The 20,359-nt window shown below is 41.1% G+C and overlaps 1 protein-coding gene across 1 annotated transcript in view; it reads left to right on the forward strand.

Annotated features, from left to right (window-relative positions):
* The window catches only part of filip1l (filamin A interacting protein 1-like), an 89,448-nt gene that overhangs the window by 20,386 nt on the left and 48,703 nt on the right, over positions 1–20,359 (forward strand). Inside the window, exons 2-4 of the mRNA XM_063466604.1 lie at positions 12,674–13,001; positions 14,414–14,587; positions 14,691–14,869. Of these exons, the coding sequence (XP_063322674.1) occupies positions 12,684–13,001; positions 14,414–14,587; positions 14,691–14,869 (671 nt within the window). The 5' untranslated portion in view covers positions 12,674–12,683. The remainder of the gene's footprint in view (positions 1–12,673; positions 13,002–14,413; positions 14,588–14,690; positions 14,870–20,359) is intronic.

A 20,359-nucleotide genomic window follows, 5' to 3' on the forward strand; every position in this document is an offset into this window, starting at 1 on the left:
ATAGTCAAAATGCCCGGGCCGATTTTTTGTCCCAGTCCAGCCCTGTATGCAGCTCATCTGCAGTCTGGAGTTGCCTACATCTTCCTACTCGGAAGGCAGAATTTCCGAGTTCTGAGTACAATCGGAAGCACCAAGACTGCAGTTTTTGTGATGGATGTAAAAAGCGCATGTGACGTAGGCTAGAATCATGGCGACAGTCGACGACGGTCCAGCCGTGTGATTTCTCTCGTGGGAATATGCACATTATTTTTTTCTTTCTGTTGGTAGGTGGCACAGTGCACTTGTGGAAGGATAGTGCTAACATGTAAACAAGCTAGAAGACTGGCAATCTTGCTGGGTATCCAGTTAGGGAAGCAACACATTAACAAGAGAATTCTGAGTAAAACCAAAGTTACTTTCCCTAGTAACTCGTTACTTTGAAAGTACCGAGTAACTTGAAGTAACTGAGTTACTTTTGATAGAAGTAACTAGTAATAACTAAGTTACTAATTTACAGTAACTTACCCAACAATGCTTGGTAGTAATGAGTTGATTTTTTGAGGGTTTTTTTTTGCTTCCCTGTTATTTGAAACAGCCCAGTCATTCTCCTCTAACCTCTGGCATCAGCAAAGCATTTTGTCCCAGAGAACTGCTGCTCACTGAATGGTTTCTCTTTCTATATAAACCCTAGAGATGGTTGTGTGGGAAAATCCCAGTAGTTCAACAGTTTCTGAAATAGTCCAACAACCATGCCAAAATCCACGGTTGTTGCAGCCTCGTGCTGGGGACGACTGTTTTTGTACAGCTTATAGTTACAGAAATCTCACATTTAACATCTGTTGTTTCTTTTTAATAAAAGCTTTTGAGGTAAGCTAACCTGTTGCTGCCTCAAAGCTGAAATGATTTTTCCCAGTGCTGGTTTAGAGGTGTATATTTTAATCTCTAACCTGGCTAACACAGACAATTCTGTTTGCGCTGAATGAAAAACATCTGTGTCAAAACTTTTTAGGAACCAAGATAAGCAAAAAAGCTGGGTTTTTTTTTAGTAACACTGGGTATGTTCCATCCAAATCCAGTGGGATTTGGGAAAGGTTACCTCTTAAAGTGATTCTAAGTGGTGATTTAGTCCACACTCTGTTCAGTAAGCTGCACACTACCAGAAGATCCTCCAGAGGATAAACTGCTGCCCCTCCATCTTTCCCACCCCTCTCTTCCCTTTCTCTGCTCTCTTTTGATCTGCATTTCTCTTCCCCTCAATCATCCCGACAGCGGCGTGATGTCAGGCTGCAGGAATTTTCTCTGTAATTTCTCGGTGTATGTGTCTTTGCAGCGGTGGGTGTGTGCACGCATGCATATGTTCTGTGCGTGTCTGCGAGATTTCTGCTCGCATGCCACCAGTTTGCTGTTTGCATTTCAATGTATGTGTGTGTGTGTTTGGCTGGAAAAGAGTGAGGTACCTTCTCTTTGTAGCACACCTGTTTGCTCACCTTTCACCCCAGCGACTTTAATGGCCCTTTTCCTCTGCTTCACTTCCAACACACATAAAAAGTGAAGTCATCACTTCAGTAAAAAAAAAAAAAGGCCTCTTTTATCTTTCAGGGATACCAAATGCTTATAGGAGAGAGTCCTGATGTCCTGATGAGTTGTTTTCTTAAAAGTTTAAATAACATCTGGGGAAAGGCTTTTTTTCTCGTGCCTTAATGTGGCACAGAACAGGCCTGGTCTAAGATTGTGAGTCCCAGCAGTCCTAGAAAAGACCTAATATCATAAAGCTCCATAATAATAAGCCTAATCGCTTTTTGAAGAACTCACATGTGTGATAAAATAACTTAATGGCCATTATAACTGGCCTTATAAGGCTTTATGAGTTAGTGACTGCCTGGCTGGCTGGCTTGGTGAGTTCATTGCATAAAAACTCTTTGAATGAATGAGCCTTTTGACCTGGTAGGAAGTCAAAGAAACCTTGGTGGTCTCTGCTAGACAAGACTAAACTGCCAACTGTTTCCAGTAACAGCTCTGCTTTTGGCTTCGGCCATCGTCCTCTTTGCCTAATGAGAGCACAAGGTAATGGAAGGGCCTCGGGAAAGGCAGGGGGGAGAACTCATGACTAAATAATTTAGCTCTTTTCATTAATAGCGCCACACCAGAATGGATGCCAGTGTTCGTCTGTCAGTTTGTAAGTACATCATTGGCTCCAGACAGATCAGCCCCAACATTAAAACCACTGACAGGTGAAGTAAACCTGGAGTCTTACTGTGAAACACACCACATGTCCAAACAAGCTCACAGATAGATAGATAGCTTGACACTTCATTAATCCCCTCAGGGAAATACAGGTATCCTGTAGACATAAAGTAAGCACAGGCAAAGCATAAAATGTCCACAATACATAAAAGCAGTAAAAGAAACAAATAAAAGGTGCAAATCATCCCCATAAAACTAATGATCAGTGTTATAAAATATAATAGCAGCGGGGGTAAAGGGGTTCAATATAAGGAGATATCGACTCCATGCCTCATGGCAATGCAACTCCACAGTGGCAGCAGGCAAATTCCAAATGCAGCTCTGACATGAGACAACACTGACCTGGCTGCCAGTCCCCTCACATCGCCATCAGATCAATCATTCATGCGATGGGTGAGAGTGAACCCAATCCATGGAGGCCCCACCACGCAGCCCTGAGGACCCGATGGATCCCCTGCCAACGACTTGGTGGTAATATTAGACCATTAATTTTAATGTCGTGGCATTTTTCAACAGCTGTTGGATGGATTACGATAAACTCTCTCTGTGTTTATACACCACTCTGTATTTAATCATTAGTTATTATTAATCTCTGGATCGCTTCCACAGTCTGTCTTTTTTCCTGTCTCTACTTTTCCCCACCCGGCCTCCCCTCTCTGAGCCTGGTTCTGCTGGAGGGTTTTTCCTGTTAAAAGGGAGTTTTTCCTTTCCACTGTCGCCATGTGTTTTGTCATAGTGGGGCGTTTGATTTTTGGGGTTTTCTTTCTAATACTGTTGAGTCTTTACCTTGAAACACTTGTTGAAGAGACTGTTGTTACAATTTGTTGCTATATAAATAAAACAGAACTGAATTGAATTAGACTGAAAACAGACTCTTGGGGTGCCCAGATGATGACTACCCAACAAAACTGCTTGTTGTTGTCTACAAAAACCGAAAGAATGTCAACATTGTTTCCAAATAGAATAGATTACAAATTGAGAGCAGATTACTGCAAAAGAGAAATCAAATGCATTTGTTTTTGGTTGTGAACAGACATCTCACACAATGTTTTCACCACTTAAACTAATATTGCTGGACGTTAACTATTTATGGTTTTGTACATCTAAATTCAATTTCAGTTGTTGCATGGTGAAGTTCATGTGAAGGGTTGTGAGCTTGGGCCACAACTTTGTTACTTCGCATTGTTTCTACTGAGAAACTTTTTAAAAAATTTTGTTTATTCATTTTGGTGTGATCTATAAAGACAACAAGAAATAATACTAACTTTTCAAATTAAGAGCATTCAAAAACAAAAATATAAAAAGACATAACATTAAATTTTCACCCTGTGGCCAGTTCATGGTGGGGTGGTTAGTATAGCAAGAGGGTCCTGGGTTCATATTAATGCATGTTCTCCCAGTGTCTGCTGTAAACTGTCAGGGTTCCTGGGTCAGTGACCCAGTGTTTTCAGTTACGTTGTCGTTCCCACGTGTGTTCAGTTCAGCCAGCCATTCAGTCTTTCAGTCAGTCCTTTCGTTCCTGCTCTGTTCATGACCCGTGGTAGGTACCTATTTAAGATAGGACAGAGCCGTAGGCACACAGTCAGTTAAAATGGGTTTAATTTTAATACAAAATAAAAGTAAACGTGTAACAGCGGCACCTAAAAACAATTGAAAGCTTTACTTTATTAAGTACGGTAAAAACGATAAAATTGTATGATTGCCTGGGAGACAGGATAAGCGCTGCGGGGAACCTGTTAAAAACAAATCAACATATCACACACGTTAAAAGGGACAGCAACTCACACTGAACCCCACTGGGCAAAACACTATAAAAAAAGGCAAATCTTCAGTGCCATCTTCACTCAGGCCCACCGCGGTGCATGCAAAAAGCGGCATGACAAAAAAGGATTTGTTTTCCACACAGGGTCTTCACTGTCTACAACGATATATATATATATATATATATATATATATATATATATATATATATATATATATATATATATAAAGGGTAAAACACAAAAAGACAATCAATATCTGCGGTGCCTACCGATACAGAAAAATAAAACAAGAAGCAAACACAATCGACAGCCGCAGCCGTCACAATCTGTTGAAGTACACCAGGTTAAAACAAATTAAAATACACTGATTTGTTGGGTCCTTTGCCCACAGCCATTAATCTACTCGGCAAAGCAGCAGCTCGGTACTCTGTAAATAAAAGCAGGAGATGACTTACGCTGGACAGTAAAATGCAGCGGGAGTATCCCTCCAACTGTGTTGTTTTAGTTACCTGTCCACAAGTTCGCATCACAACCTAATAAATATTGGTCAGTGGCGGCGGACTCCACTACACGTCTCTCTACCGGAGTAGCGCAATGTTTCTCAACTACAAGGGTGCAAATACTTGAAATCTCTGCCAAAGAGCCAGAACTCAAGTGTTACATTTGCTTTGACCTACCGTTCCAAGAAGGCTAGGGGGCCCGCATCAAGCTTGCATAAAAATAAGTTAAAAGTGCCAACTTGCCCGGCTTGGACCAAGCATTTGCTGCTTCAGGTTTGCTAGAGAATACCTAATTGCCCACACCTGAGCTTATGAAAGGGACAAAAACCAGCTCCACCAACCAGGGGCGGTTCCCAGACTCAGGTCTCACCTGTCACAAAAACATCATCACCCTGCACCGTGAGTCCTGCGTTTGGGTTTTCTCTTCCTCGCCTTCACACACAACCACTGACATAAACAGGCACTCTGGCCTAATTCCACAGTCCAAAAACATACATGGGGTTAGGCTAATTGGTATTAATGGTTATAGGCCTAAATGTAAATTTGTCCACTAATTATTTATTTAATTGATGCCCAGATACCCACAAAATTAATAAAATTTCCATCAGCTATGCTCTTGTGTAAATAAATGTATTTTAAAATGTCATTCTTTCAGATAGTTAGCAGGGGGAAATGACTCTGGCTGCTTAGAGGTTGATGAGAAAGTGACCCCCATTGCTCACTGGACTAATGACTAGGGATGGGTATCGTTTAGGTTTTATCCGATACTGGTGCCAAACCGGTACTTTTGAAACGGTGCCGGTGCTTAAAAGGTGCTTGAACCGGTGTTTAAAGAATGGAGAACACAAACTTTGTCCAAAAACCTCTTATGTTTTTATTTTTAGCAGTCTCTTTTTTTCTGCAAAATGATAACCAAGCTAGCCTTTTCTGTTGATACAACATACCTTCTTTGGTTGGAACCGGTGCTTAAACATTGGAAAACACAAACTTTGAAGACAAGAAGACAGCCGCATGTAACAACGATGGTGTTTGCTAGTTCACCTTACATGCATTAATTTAATAACGTGGTTAGCCTACTCAACGTAAATTACACACGAACAACATTAAGCTACTCACCCAGAGAAGAACGGCTGCTGCTGCCATCATCATCCGTCATCATTTCTGCTACACTGGCAGGGATAGGGGCAAGGACTTTCCTCTTCGGGTTCTTGGGGGATGTTGCTAACTCCGGGTACGATAACAGGCACCACACCCGCAATAGATGTGCTCGGTGTGAGGTATCGCAGCAAGCTATCAAATACGGTGCATTTCTCGGCTTTTAAAAAAACGCTATGCGTCGCCAGGTATTTCCTCAGATTCGAGGTGTTACCTCCTTTGCACAGTATCAGCTTAAAGCACTTGTTGCAGGCTGCTGAGTTTGCATCTTTTGCTGTGAAGCACAGCCAGACTTTTGACCGCTTTGCCTTGGGCATTTTTAATCTGTAGCTCTGCTCTAAAAGAACGTACGTACCTGAGCCCGCCTACTATCCTTGGAAAGGTAAAATTATTGGCTAGAATCCAAAGTGTATGACATCTCAGGAAAAAAAAAAAGCTCCGAAATAAAGCACCGAAATGTGCACTGCTTTTCGGTCTGGTTACTACCGTTTATGTCAGAACGATATCGGTACCCATCCCTACTAATGACCTCAGTAAAGACTTCTTTAGTGGTATATAGTTGGATGCACCCACTTCACCTCTACATTAACTCTGTGCCATGTTCATTTAGTGAAGTCTGCTCCCAAAGATGATAAAGCAGCTCGTGATTTAGGGCGGGGCTGTGTGGGGATGGAAAATCCACTACTGTGTGAGCCTGCAGCTCCCCTCAGCTTCACGGTTAGTCGTCGATCGTCACATTTAACTTCAAAATACTAAGACGACACCTTCACCAACCAACAGGTGGTGTCATGGTGGTTCACACCCATCTTTTATATACAGTCTATGTCTACAAGCTGGAAAACTAAGATTGTTGTTGTTTTAGCTTACACACTGTTTAGCTCAAAACACCACTTAGCCGAATTATATCAGGAAGCTGTGCCAGCATGGGCTCTGTGTGTGGGTACACACCCACATGTAAGTGTATACACACCTAAAAATGAGAAGCTGTTGAGATGTTTAAACCAAACACACACAGACACGCACACACACCTATTAATTCTCCCTCTCTGTCCAATTGTGTTTGTGCTTGAATTATTCTCTTTTAGTGTGTTTGTCTTTATTGCCAAAAAGCACACTGAGCGGCCAACTCTGTTGCATAAGATCTGAGCACCTGTTAATCATAACATCAACTCCTGGCGCTGATCTTTGCTTGCAAAATGAAAAACGAGCAGAGTTTATTCAAAGCGCGCTGACAAGCACGCCTTACTCTGGGTGGATGGGATTAGTGAGAGGACAAAGCGCGGTTAAGTTATCCCTGGGCAGTTTCACACATGTCGCACGCCCGTTCATTCATGCTGTTTGTGTCAATAAGCACTTTGGCAGATGGAAATGGTGATCTGTTGTTATTATATGAGAATCACAGGTAGAAACACGATAGCTTCAGCAGGTTGACAGTTGGATAATACGATGACTTCATCTGAAATATTGACAGGTCTGAACTGGTTTTCGGCTTCGAACACAGTCAAAGTTTTCCCCAGTTAGACTTTGGCCATACACAGAGGATAACAGAAACTCCCACCCATCCATTCATTCTCTTCCACTTATCCAATCAAGGGTCACGGGGGTGCTGGAGATTATCCCAGCTACCATAGGGTAAGAAGCAGGGAACACCCTGGACGAGTAACCAGTCCATCACAGGGGTAACAAAGGCAGACTCCACAGAGAACGGCCCCGGCCAGATGGTGGATTCAAACCCAGGCTAACCCTCCTACGCCCCCCATATAGAAACTCAATCACTAAAATGGTCCTGACAGGGTTATCCGAGGTTTCTGTCCACACATGGTGGCCAGTTACCGGAACTTGGTCTTCACACCTTCTCTGCTGACAATAACAATGTCATGGAGAAAATATGGCCTCACACCAGCTTTTAAGAGCTATTGTTTTTCCGACTCCTCAGGTGAAGGAAGGCCTGAAAGAAATTTCCAAACAGCATCTTTTTTTTTGTTTTTGTTAGTTTTTTCTTGCTTTGTTTGTAAGCTTTGCTTTCTCTTGGCACTGCTGCCTTCCAAAGTCTATTTACATCCTGTGTTTATTTAGATTTGGATGGTGCTGCTGATGCTGCAGAGCAGATGATGGGATTTTAACAGTTAACGGCGATAAACTCCAGTGTTATCGCATCGATCAGCTGAAGTCTGCTCCATCAAATCGTTTTGTTTGTTTTTTTACCCCCTTAAATTTAAAAAGAAAAAAGAAAGGTGTTTTGTGCTGTGTAACTACAGTCAAACAAATTAGTTTCCCATCTGTTTAAAAATACATCAGCACAGCTGGCCGGCTTGCTTTCGCACACCCATTTGAATGTTTCCAAAGATTTCTCTTCTTTCATCTTGGCTTCCTGTAACCAATAATACAGATCAGAAAAATCAGGGTCATCACTCACCCGAGATACAATGCTGATCTCAAAACTAATTTATTTGACTCCCACCAGGACTGCAGGGGACTGATTTGGAGAAACATCAGATCCGATCTGATCCTGAGCTATTTTCCCGTTCCCTCAGTGAACATTTTCATTTTTTTTTATGAACTATGTGATGTATTTCTGATCCATCTTGGAAATTTTGCAGATACGTGATACTTGCACATGTAAGAATCCCAGCAGGGCTTTACATGTCTGTGACCCTTGGATTTGTTGCGCAATCCCAGATCAAATCTGCGCTCTCCAGCACCAAATATGTATCTTGCATTTGTGAACTTGAACAGGCTGCAGTTGTGCTGTAGTGACTAATAGCTGCGTTTCATTAGGACACTTACTGTTCTGATGACACAGGCTGAACCGCATGTTTGCTTTACATATTGCAAGCACATTACTTAATTCTTCACAGACACACTTGCTCACACATTTCGAAGAGCTCTGTCTATCGCCTGTAGCCCAGATCTCTGAGTAAGCCGATGTGGAGTCTGTCTTAGACTGCAGGGAATTACCTCAGCTCTGAATCATGTGGCGCCTTGCCTAGAGTGTGCACAATGCAATCAGCCAGCCATCTTTCTTACTCATAAACTGTCAGAGGGCCTCACACAGAGGCTGGACACGAACTGCAGGAGTCGAGTCAAACACACTGTTTCTTTCTGTGTTCCAATTGGGCCGTATTAGGATTAAAAATATGACTTGAACTTTGTGTTAAATAGTAAGCAGATACAGTTCAAACAGAGCGCACATGGGGACAGATCACAAGCCTAGGTGTAGCTGGGGTATCTCCAAATAAGCTGTGCAGGTGTAGCTGAGCCACACTCAAACATATGGCTGTTGGGCCAGACATCCTGGTGTGATGATGTAGGAGTACAACGCTGGAATGACGTAGGCTAAAATAATAACTTTTGTAACTTTCATGGTATGTGTGTTGTTGTTGTTTTTTTAAAAGCTAATGTGATCTGTAATTTTTAATACGAATGCACAGCCCTAAAGTTGATCTTCTGTTTTCTAAGTAGATGTAAAATGCTTCCAGTAGAATTGTATTTAACAACAGCTTCCAGTAGAATTGTATTTAACACAAATGGAAGAGGAAACTGGAGTTTTATTATAGGTGAAGTGAATGCAGTGGCTTTCCTGGTCAGGCAACTTGAGATAAAATTTAACGTAAATGACTCTGAAACACCTAAAACTACTCTTGCACAGTGTTGTACTGTAATTAAAAGTTCTGATCTACCCCTCATTTCTTCATACTTTGCTTCTGAGCTGTCAGACTTTCTTGTAACTTCTAAAGTGGTCTTGAGCAACAGTTCTCCAGGCTACTCATTTTCAGTCCAGTCCTTGTACCTGACTGTATTAAAAGGATTTTTTATCTTTATTTTGAAGCCACTTAACAATGTGGGAATCCTCTTAAAAACCATATTTTCTTAAGCCTGCAGTGGGATATGGTCAGTGACTCAGCTGTTCTGACTGGAGCTTTAAAAAATGGGGCACACACCTACACAAACATTTTGCCTTGATGTTTAAAAAAAACATGTAAGATACGATTGTGGTAAGCTCAGATGTTGGCTGACTCTACTCGTTTTAATCTGCAGTTTAAAGACAGTTTTAAATCGTATAAAGAAGCAAAAAGCTACAACATGTTTTTACTGCAAACTGTGTCTGAAATCTAAACACTAAGAGGATATGATAGAACAGCGGGCGCTGGAATGATTATACTCTGACACCTTGACTTTTGGCATTCAGCGGTGCCCAGCTGACAGTCTCCTTCAGATATGTTGTCATTCTTTACTCGTGTCTTAAGTACAGCACAATGTAGATGAAAGATGGACTTTTAGTATTTCATTACATATAGTACTGTACAAAAGGTTTGACCTAACCTTCATTGCTTCCAATGAGTCAGACCTCCAGATTTTCTGAAGGTCTTTTAACATTTTTCTTTGGACATTGGCTGCTTTTTCACTCATTTTCAGTCCAGTCCTTGTACCTGACCATTTTCAGATAATCTTTTTGTGTGTTAAGCCATGTAAATCTGACCTACAAATCAGGCAAACATAAAAAAAAATCATGTATGTTTGCACATGTTTCAATAAATCCCTGCACATATCTCAGATTTTTCTAGCAAATTATAAAGAAATGAAGGGCGGCTGAAGGCTTTTGCACAGTACTATATATATATATATATATAAAACTTGTTCTATATATATATGACTTGTTCTGTTATTAACTGTTTATTAATAGCATCTTACCTCCCTTTTTCTTGTCCTTGCTGTCATTTCGAGCTGCTTTAGTTGGTTCCCCTTCAAAGAAAATCAACATACTCTAATCCCAGTATTTCTGTCACTGTCCCTTTCATATCTATTTACCAGGAGTACAGTATTGCATTATGTTATGTTGCTCAGTTACAAATGACAAAATAAATGTAACCAAGTATACTGTTGTGAAATATGTCTGTTAGCCAGAACTGCCACTTTTGAGCTCAGTTAGTTGGACTCATTTTGATGTGAGTGGAGCCGGATGAATTATGATGTAATGCCTTTGGGCAGCTTATTCTCTCTCACATCAAACACAAATGAGTCTCAGCATGTTTCAGTTCTGGTTTGTCTTTTGAATATATTTACTTTAGCCGAGCATAATGCTGAAAAAGTAATAAATTACTTGGCAAAAGAGCTTTCAAAGGGGTTTCTTTGCCTTCAAGCTTGTAGCTTGCATTCATCTATTTATCATAGTTTGATTTGTCATAGTCAATGAGCCCCTGAATAGCCCATTCATAAACCAGATGCCACAAAGGCACACTGTATATGCCAAACAGACCTTGGTAGGTAGCCACGATGCTTTTTATTCATAGCACACAACATCATCTACCCTAATGTTAACCCTTTTTCTAACCACACTCTGGGCCCACCTATCATCATATGTAAAACTAACAGAGTAGGTACACATTAAGACTACAGAACTCAGGGGTCTGACTGATTTTGGCTGCTTTTTTTAGGTAAAAAAAAAAAAATAAATAAATAAAGCACTTTCTGGGAAAATTCACCAGCTGCCAGTTCTGGGTAATTCGCTGTGACAGGACTAAAGGTCCAGGGTCCAAAAACGGTTCTGGTGCTGTCAGAAAATTGGTGGACTAATCGGGCTTTGTGGCCGGTGGTACGACATGGTGATGATGAATCAATTCCACTGAGTGACTAGTAATAACACAGCAGGGAATGACGACATGCCGCCGCGCTGTACGCATTGCAAATATGGAACTGGATGCAGGTCTAGTTTATGACCTACTTCTGGACGATGACAGGTTACATCTGCTGTGTGTGATGAGATCCCCCTGCGGAGTCCAGCATGTTAATAAAAACATGCTTCAGGATAAAGACAAGACACTGATGAGAAAGGTCCCCTCTTAAATACTTTTCCTGTCATTGAATGAGCACTTCTGGTGGACTATTTTCATTGTTCCTCTGCCCTCTTTAAATATGCTTGCAGAACCAGTCCTGCAAGTGCACCCGTCAAGCATTCGAGGAGGACTCTTAAATGGCACCATTACCCACTAAGGCCTAAATCAGGGATGTTAAACTCACTGTACAGCCCACTTTGATCTTAAGTGGGCCGGACCAGTGAGACTCCCCTTTCTTTTGGTATAAAGAAGTTTAACTACACCCTTAATCCCTGAGATGTGTTTGTATTAGAGAAAGAAGTGCAAGTCCTAATGTACATCTCAGATTTCCTGCAACAAAGCTACTGTAGTAAATGAAAGAAAGCTGTCGCCATGACACGCAAAAAATTATACGTAATAAATGTGTAAAATTACAGAAGAAGTTCTGGTAGCTTGTTGCCATGACATGCCATTAAACTTTTTGTGGTAATTCACAGAAGATGTTGTAGTGTTCTGTTGCAGAGTGTAGCAACTCTGATTAAACACCTAGCTAAACCTTTGTCAATGAATACAGGAGTCCGAGTAGAGTTGACCTTTTACTCTCAGAATCTTCATTTGACAAGCGATGAAAACTGTAGTTGAAAAGAAATACAGAATAGTGTAAATGCCTTTGAGGCCTTTGAGGCATCACAGATGTCCTCTTTTAAAATAATAATAATAATGATAATAATAATAATAATAATAATAATAATGTGGATCGTTGTAGTAAAAAAAAACAGAAAGGTTTTTGTTGTTTAATTACTTATCTATTACTGTCTGTTGTAATATGAATGAATGGCCATGGGGGAAAAGCTGTAAAACTAATGAAAATACAGTTAAAGGTCAAAACTATGCAATCCTTCACTTGTTTCAAAACTGCCCATCTGAGTTTTTTGGAGTTGAAGTCTTTGTCTGGCCAATTTTGTCCCCTGAGCCTTATGTTTGACACCCTTGGCCTAAAATATTTGCCCAGAAAATCAATGTAAAAGATGACATTGTGACATTGTCCTTTAATTGAAGGTCATGAATGAAATCAGTTGTCAGACACTTTATATGTTCAGTTTCTTTTCCGTTTCTCTTGACTTTATGCAAAGACGAATGACAGAAAAGACAAATATATAAATGTACATTTATCTGCATACAGACAGTAACAAGCGTGTTCCTCTCTTTCACTGAACAGGTAGACGAACATGCGATCCCGCAGCAACAGTCTGGAGGACGTAACCAAGGCCAAGCTGACGCAGCAGGCAGACACTCGCAAGAGATCTGCAGAGCGAGACGAGCCCTCTGGAAGGGCAGAGCGTCGCGGTCGACACCGCGAGCCACCAGACGACACCGGCACCATTCAGAGGAACAACAAGACTCCCAAGAAGAGCACCAGCGCAGGAGGAAGTGGGTGCAGCAGCAGTGCCAGCGGCGCTGCCAAGGGTGGTCGAAGGGAGAAGGGCAGGGACCTTTCCCGTGATGACCTTGTCTTTCTTCTGAGTTTGCTTGAAGGAGAGCTACAGGTAACCCAAACAGTAGAGATGACTAGGGTAATGTGGATTTAGCCCAGACAACATATAACCATTAAAGCAGCAGATAGGCCTGCAGACATAGCACCAGCCCCTGGCTTAGTGCGCTCTCAAGTTGGTCTGTGTTAACAGAGCTGACAGCTGAGGCTATTTCCTGTTTCCTACACTAGAGCCAAGAATCGCCTGGCAGTAGGAGTGGAAACTGATAAGAATTTATATTGATTCCATTATTACTATCAGTTATTCATTTGATTCCTTATCGATTCCCTTATCGATTCTGATTGGCTCCATTTTGAGAGTCACCACCATTGCTAAGCAGCAATGAAGAAATGACACTCGTGAAAATGAATTGCATGCTGTGGGTCAAATGTTTTCCGGTCTGTTGAGGTATTTCTCCTCTTTGTTGTGATCAGTGTTGGAGTCATTACTCAAAAAAGTTTTTTTTTTTACAAATATAACACTGAACACTTTTCTTGAAAGTAATACAGTACCTAACTTAATTACTCCTGGTAAAAAGTAATTCTTTCTACTACTGGTTACATTACTCTAATGGTACTTTGTGAAACAACTGAAACACACTGTCTCATAATCACCATTTAACAATATAAATCTGAGGCTACAACCCCACACACCAACACAAATCCCTAATGCAGACACACACACATCTCTAAGATCTTTCTCTTAGTAGAATACAAAGCTGGGTGCACAAAGCAAAGATGAAAACCAGCACAAAAAAGCAATCTCCACAGTGATTCGGCTTTAGAAATGTGAACAGGTAGAAAGGGAGTCTGCAGCCTGACTGCTCACCTGCTTGTTACCTGTTGAAGTTAAGAGTCTGGCTGTTGGGCTCGACATTCACTCAGCCTTCACTCTGGGTCCCTCACTGGCCCTCTATAGCTTGCATAGCTTCTGAAACTTAGTGTGTTTCACCGCAGAGAAAACCCTTGTGTGGGTTTCTGGCATGTGAATCTATACAGGAAACAGTAATCCTGTAAATGGTGGTGTTTAGCCTTGGTCTGTTTCCTTTCTTGTTAGATTTAATCAGTTTGGCTCATGTTAATGAGTGAAAAATGCTCAATATTTCTGTGATTTATCTGCCAATTTAGAGGAGGTGGGCAGGGATAGGGAGGTCTGGGCTTTTCTCTTTAGACTACTGTCCCTGTGATGTAGACACAAATAAATGGCAGAAGGTGGATGTATGCACAAAAATCAAAATTTCTAATATATTTGTCAGTTTACTTCAACAGTGCTCCACAATGTTTCCATACAATCCGTGGTAACTGCAGAACGTAGACTCTTGCTGTCTTGCTGCTGCACATTAGCAGGAAAACAGTTTATTCCACTGCATATTAATCCTGCAATACGAAGTTCAAACCAGCCACATTCCTTTTCTTCCCTCACTGCAGGCCAGAGATGAGGTGATCACAGTGCTGAAGGCAGAGAAGATCGACTTGGCCCTGCTGGAGGCCAAATATGGTTTTGTCACACCACAGAAGGTCCTGCAAGCTCTGCAGAGAGACGCCATCCAGGGCAAGTGTGACGTCTTCCAGGAAGACATCTATGAAAAACCCATGGCAGAGGTAACAAACAGTCACTCAAAATCTCTAATCTACTAATCCACTGTCCAAGCAATGCAGTACAGTCCAGACATGACAGATGTTTTTTTATTTGCTCCCATCACAGCTGGATAAGCTAGTGGAGAAGCAGAGGGAGACGCACCGGCGGATGCTAGAGCAGCTGCTGATGGTGGAACAATCACACAAGCAGACCTTGTACAAGCTGGAAGATGAGAAGAGGAACCACGGGGAGTTCATAAAAAAGAGTGACGAGTTCACCAACCTGCTGGAGCAGGAGCGAGAGAGGTCAGTGCACGAACTACCAAGAGAAGTTGGGCAGTCAGTCAGAAAACTGGCAGTCCCCCCAAAAATGGCAATCACAATTTGCTTCAGCATGGAAGTGTCTGACTGTGTTTATGCTGGTTTCCTTGGAGAAATCTGGTGACCTATAATCTGATAGCAAATACAGGAAATCTCACTCTGGGTTAAGGGAAAGGGCGTCAGTGTCACTCTATAATTTATAATGTCTGATTTAAAAGATTCTGGACGCCCTTCAACTGCATTACAGCAGATTTTTATTGCGCTATTCTCTTGTTGTGTTTAAAACAGGGTCCATGAGGATACTTAAAGTCTTCAGCACAACTGACCTCGTCTCAAGTGGCATCACTTTAGAACGCTTACCAGATTTTAGAAACCCAGAAGGCTTCCTGGAGCTTCATTTACATGGACAAAAGTAGTCAAGCTCTGAAGTTCTTCTTGAAGTAGATGTTTATATGTGAAGTGATGTAAATCAAACTGTTGCAGGACAGCCATTCTAACCTGCACTTCATGTTTCATTGACCTCCAACAGGCAGCGACTCCAAACATGTGCATTGTATCAAGCTGAAGCCAGAATTACAGCTGATGCTGATTTCTTTCTTAAACAATAGCTGCCATCTCCAATTGCTTCACTGTCGCGGTGATATGAGTGTCTTTCTGAGTCAGTGTTGACATTTTCTTTGGAGTGAGAGGTCCTCTTAACCTCCTAGGACCTGGCATCCACATATGTGGACATCACATTTTGGGTTGTCTAGACCAAAATACAAAATTTTGCTCTACAAGGGCCTGATATCCACTCACGAGGACATTATACTGCCACTGTTCTATTGAAATTTAAAACAAATGTCCTCATATGTGGATCTCATTTTTCTCAGAAACAAAAATCAGGTAAAAGAAAAAAAAAATCAGGTAATTCTTTGTTTTTACATTCGTCAGGTTCCAATCAGCCCAAATAGCAAAGAGAAATTAAAAATGAATGCCATGAAAGAGTTCGGGTCTTAGGAGGTTAAATCATTTCAGCCAGCAGAGGGGAAGTACACGAGGAGCGAGCAAATCTTTTCCCTTGAACTGATAGTATGAGATATCGACGGACAGCCAGCCTCCTTCCAACTCAAGCCACTCAGTGTCACCAAATGAATGTAATAATAATAATTAATGTATTCACTAATAATGTTAGCAATAAATCAGTGTTCTTTAGGAACAGGAGGAAAATCCCCTATAAAAAAACAAAACATCCAATACTTTTGTTCCCATGACCTAGCCCAGGTCTTTTACTTTTACTATCGCTTTTTATTGAACAACTTTGCAAAAACCTGGAACAAACCAAGAGTTGTTCCTGGAGTTAATCCAGTGACCAGGAATGGAAGGCAGGACAGATAATTTACATGTGCGCTTAAAAAGACAAATAAGCTTTACATTTACAGTTCTGCTTTATGGTAGCACTGTGGATATTTATGAAATGTGGGGGAAACCACATCCCTGGAAAACTGTCATAATGGCTAAGTCTGCATTTCGTTGCCAGTGAAGCTTTGAGGCAGCAGCTCAGCACGAGGGACACTGACTGTTGGTGCTGCCATTTCATGATGTGCTATGATGTAATTCTTTAACATCTCCAAGACCAGCAGCACTATATTACAACTGCTCAAATCTGAAGGTTTATACACACCTTTCTTAATACAGTGTCCTGTGCACTACAGCTTAGCACAAACCACAATCAGTTTTCCTCAGTGCAGTGTTGACGCATCAGTCCACCAATTTAATTTGCTTTCAGAGTAACATATTCTAACATTACCTAGTTGGACCCAGTGTATACAGAGATTTATAAAATCTAACAATGAATGCTATAACCACCACAAAGTTTACATTTTTGGTGTAGCTCTTCTAATGGCTTCAATAAAGCTGAAAAATCCCTATACAGTAGATCACATCGCCACAATGCCAAGCTCAAGGCCTAAAAGGTGTAGCCTATGTAGCCTAAGGTTACTTTGAGTGCAAAAATAATTCCTGACCGAGGTTGAGTGCGAATATGGGAAATTTTATTACACTAAAAGACTGCAGTAAGATGCTGGAAGCCTGTCATCTCGGACTGAGAGAAGCTGCTCGGCCACTGAAATTCATGCAACAAAACGCCTGGTGCACATTTTTGATGCTTATGTTAATACTAAAGGAGGTTTAAAGTGCTGCAGCTTTTGAGTCAGCAGAGCATTGCTGTGGTTCCTTAAAACTTCTACTTTGCAATAATACCACTTACAACTGATTGTGAAATATCTAGGAAGGAATAATGTTTAGAAATAAACTCGGAAATAAACTGTGGCATCCTATTACCAAACTCTGGAAGCTCTTTACAACCATGCATTCTTTCATTAATGTTTGTAAAGGCAGACTGCATGGCTAAGTGCGGATTTTATAACCCAGTGGCAATGGACTTGAAAACATCTGAATTTAAAATTAAAATGTGTGGCCCAATACTTTTGTCCATATGGTATTTGGTACTTTAAGCTAATTGCTACCATCATCATGCCGTCTTGGTCATGACAATGTTAGCATTTAGCCCAACATCCCTGAATGTATATTTTTGAATATTGCAGAAGTCCTAACACTTCCAGTGGAGAAAAATATTGTAATGTGAGATGAAGCTACGATGAATTATTTAGCAGTCATGTTCAGCACTGCAAGCCAAGACAGAGGCAGCTGGAGGTCTGAGGTGGAAACATGTCTGATTTCTTTTGTAAATGTCACATAGAGAGCAGTTACTGGGCCGCAATCTTTTTACTGCTTCCTCAGCAATATCACATATCATACACAAGCACAGTGTGTGCACTAACCTGGAAACTCACCTGCAACACACACACACAGGCAAAATACACACACACGCTATCTCGGCAATTAATCTCACAAGGGAAACACAGCTGGACAGCGGCCCGTGACCTATTTGGGACAATCACATCATTGCACTTCAGCCATAGCAGAATGTTTGAGTTGGATCGAGAGGGCAGTGTGACGACGGTCTGTGCTTTGTCAAAGAGCATGTCAGGAAGGACAGGCTGCCATGAAAAATAGACCCCTGTCCAGGGTTGAGCTAATTACCTTGTGAGAAAAGGCAAAAGATTTATATGACTGAGAGAACAAAAAAAAAAAAAGAAAAGAAGAAAACTTACCCAGAAGCTCTGAAAAGTATCAGTCATAGTGCATGTTCAACAACATGCCAGATTACCATGGAAATAGTGGACAAGGGTCTATTTTTTTAATAATGAGCTTGCCAGTAGACTTTAGCATAAGCTCAAGTCTGTGTGTAAAGGCATTGAACATTTGCCACTGTCTTCTGGCCTCTGGATTGTGTATTAGCTGAGTATGTGTGTAATATCCAACATTATTAGGCAAACGTGTGTGTTCAGAGGTGTCCTCTTACTTCCCCTCCCCTCCCTGTTTGTCCAGACAATCCTCACATGAGACATTATAGTTCTCAGTGTCGCCACTTGGATAATTATAAGTTATACTATATGGTAATGATGTAAGTGTACTCTCTTGAGTGACTGTGGGTAGCTTTTCTGGTTCATAAATAAAAGGGCATATAGCTATCACAGCCAGCAGGAAAACCCAGCTGTACACTATGCTATGTATTTATTAACAGCTTCATTTGTACTTATTCAGTCTTGGCCATCATTTCTATTGGTTATGATGATGCGCTTGTCTCAAACAAACAAGACCTGCTAAGCTGCTAACATCCCTGTTTGAAAGGGAAGATAAAGGTTTCGGATGGGATTATGAGTGGCAAATAATGGAAAATGTCTATGAGGAATCTGTTGGCAACGGATGATATTTCTTACCTTCTGGTTTTCATTTGGGTTAGTACAAGTTCTACTGAACATGTCAAATTTGAGCAGGTTTAGCAGATAGACAGAGTGAACAATGGCACATGGAACAAGAAGTCTGGAATGTCATTTTCTTTATCTGCTATCTAATATCCCGACTACACCAGAAGCCCCATAAAACTGGCTGTCATTCACAGAGGCCAAGTACGCAGACTAGCTGGTGGGTTTTCAGAGTTAGTGCACAATGAATTCCTGGAACTCACTCTGCTAGTGTTGATCACTTTCCAACTATTAGATTTTAGGTTAAACGCTACAAAATCAGATTTAAAATAGTCAGTATTTTTGTACAATTTGATGTGATGAATCAATTTGTGAGCTCAGGCTTATGTGCTACACATCTGATATGGAGTTAACCAACGATCAAAGAATACAGCCAAAGTTGTCATTTGTGGAAGCTGTTACCTGTTGAGGGTTCAGTTACATGACCCCAAATCATATGTCAGTAACTTCTCCACCTTTTTGTATGTGTGCCTGTGTAAAGTCAAGTGAGTTAGGCCTCAGTCAAACAAGCCTAGATAATGGTCTACAACCATATGGCAACCAGCAGTTGCAAGTGAAAAATTAGTATTCCTCTACCAGTTGGCAAACTGTCACTATCACTATCAAATTGATTGCTAAAGCCCCAGTCATGCAGGCCTTAAGACCAGTCAGTGACCCCTTGGCAACCACTGGTTTCTAGAATGTTCATTCCAATAGCAATCATGCAAACTGTGGGCAATCAAAAGAATCTGCAATAGACCAAATCAGATTTCCCCAATTGCCCACAGTTTGCACGAACCATACGACTTGTTTGCAAACACTCGTTAATTACTCTCTGAGTGGTAGTGAAAAGGTGGAAAAGAGTGCAATGAGGACCTGAAGCAACATTGCAGCGTTAACCTTCAAAGTAGAATTTGTGCCTTTTAAAACATGTTACTTGTAGCACTGAGGCACAACTTACTTTGAAAGCAACCGTTTACCGTTTTTGGTTTGCATCCTGCCTTTTCAAGTTTGAGTTTGCAGAGAAGTCTCTGTCTTCTATGCAATGTAAGAGCATACATACAAATTTTTCCTCGTGACCAGTGGTTGTATCACAAAGAATATAGTTGACAACGTATGAGTTCGGCACACGACATCAACCTCAATAGTTCAATTTTAAAGTAAACCTCTACTGGCTGTGTAAAGAAGCAACAACAACAACAAAAAAGCTAGGAGGAAAAGTGAAAGTAAGAAGCAAATCAAAGTGAAACTTAAGAAGGTTGTGAAATATCTCCTAATTCATATTTTTTTCCTATTTTTACCCCATGTCAATCTTAGCACAGACTTTCACAATCGTATGCGTCATATCTGCTATGCTTGCATGGATCATATCATTCATTAGGAACTAATGGTGACGTAATCATTGTTGAAGGACTCGATCGGTTTCTGGCAGCAGCTTCATAATAAATCTTTCATGTAAGTCTAGTGAATAAGGATCTCAGTGCTGATCACAAGGCAGACTTAACGAGATCTAGTGAACATATTTTTCTGTTATATAACCATTCAGTCACCCTTTAAAGAGGCAGACATGTCATCACAACTGCCTCATGCAAGAAGAAAGGGAGAATCCCCCGCGGATCTTAAGTAA

Source organism: Pelmatolapia mariae, linkage group LG23, assembly GCF_036321145.2.
Source record: "Pelmatolapia mariae isolate MD_Pm_ZW linkage group LG23, Pm_UMD_F_2, whole genome shotgun sequence".
Classification (NCBI taxonomy): domain Eukaryota; kingdom Metazoa; phylum Chordata; class Actinopteri; order Cichliformes; family Cichlidae; genus Pelmatolapia; species Pelmatolapia mariae.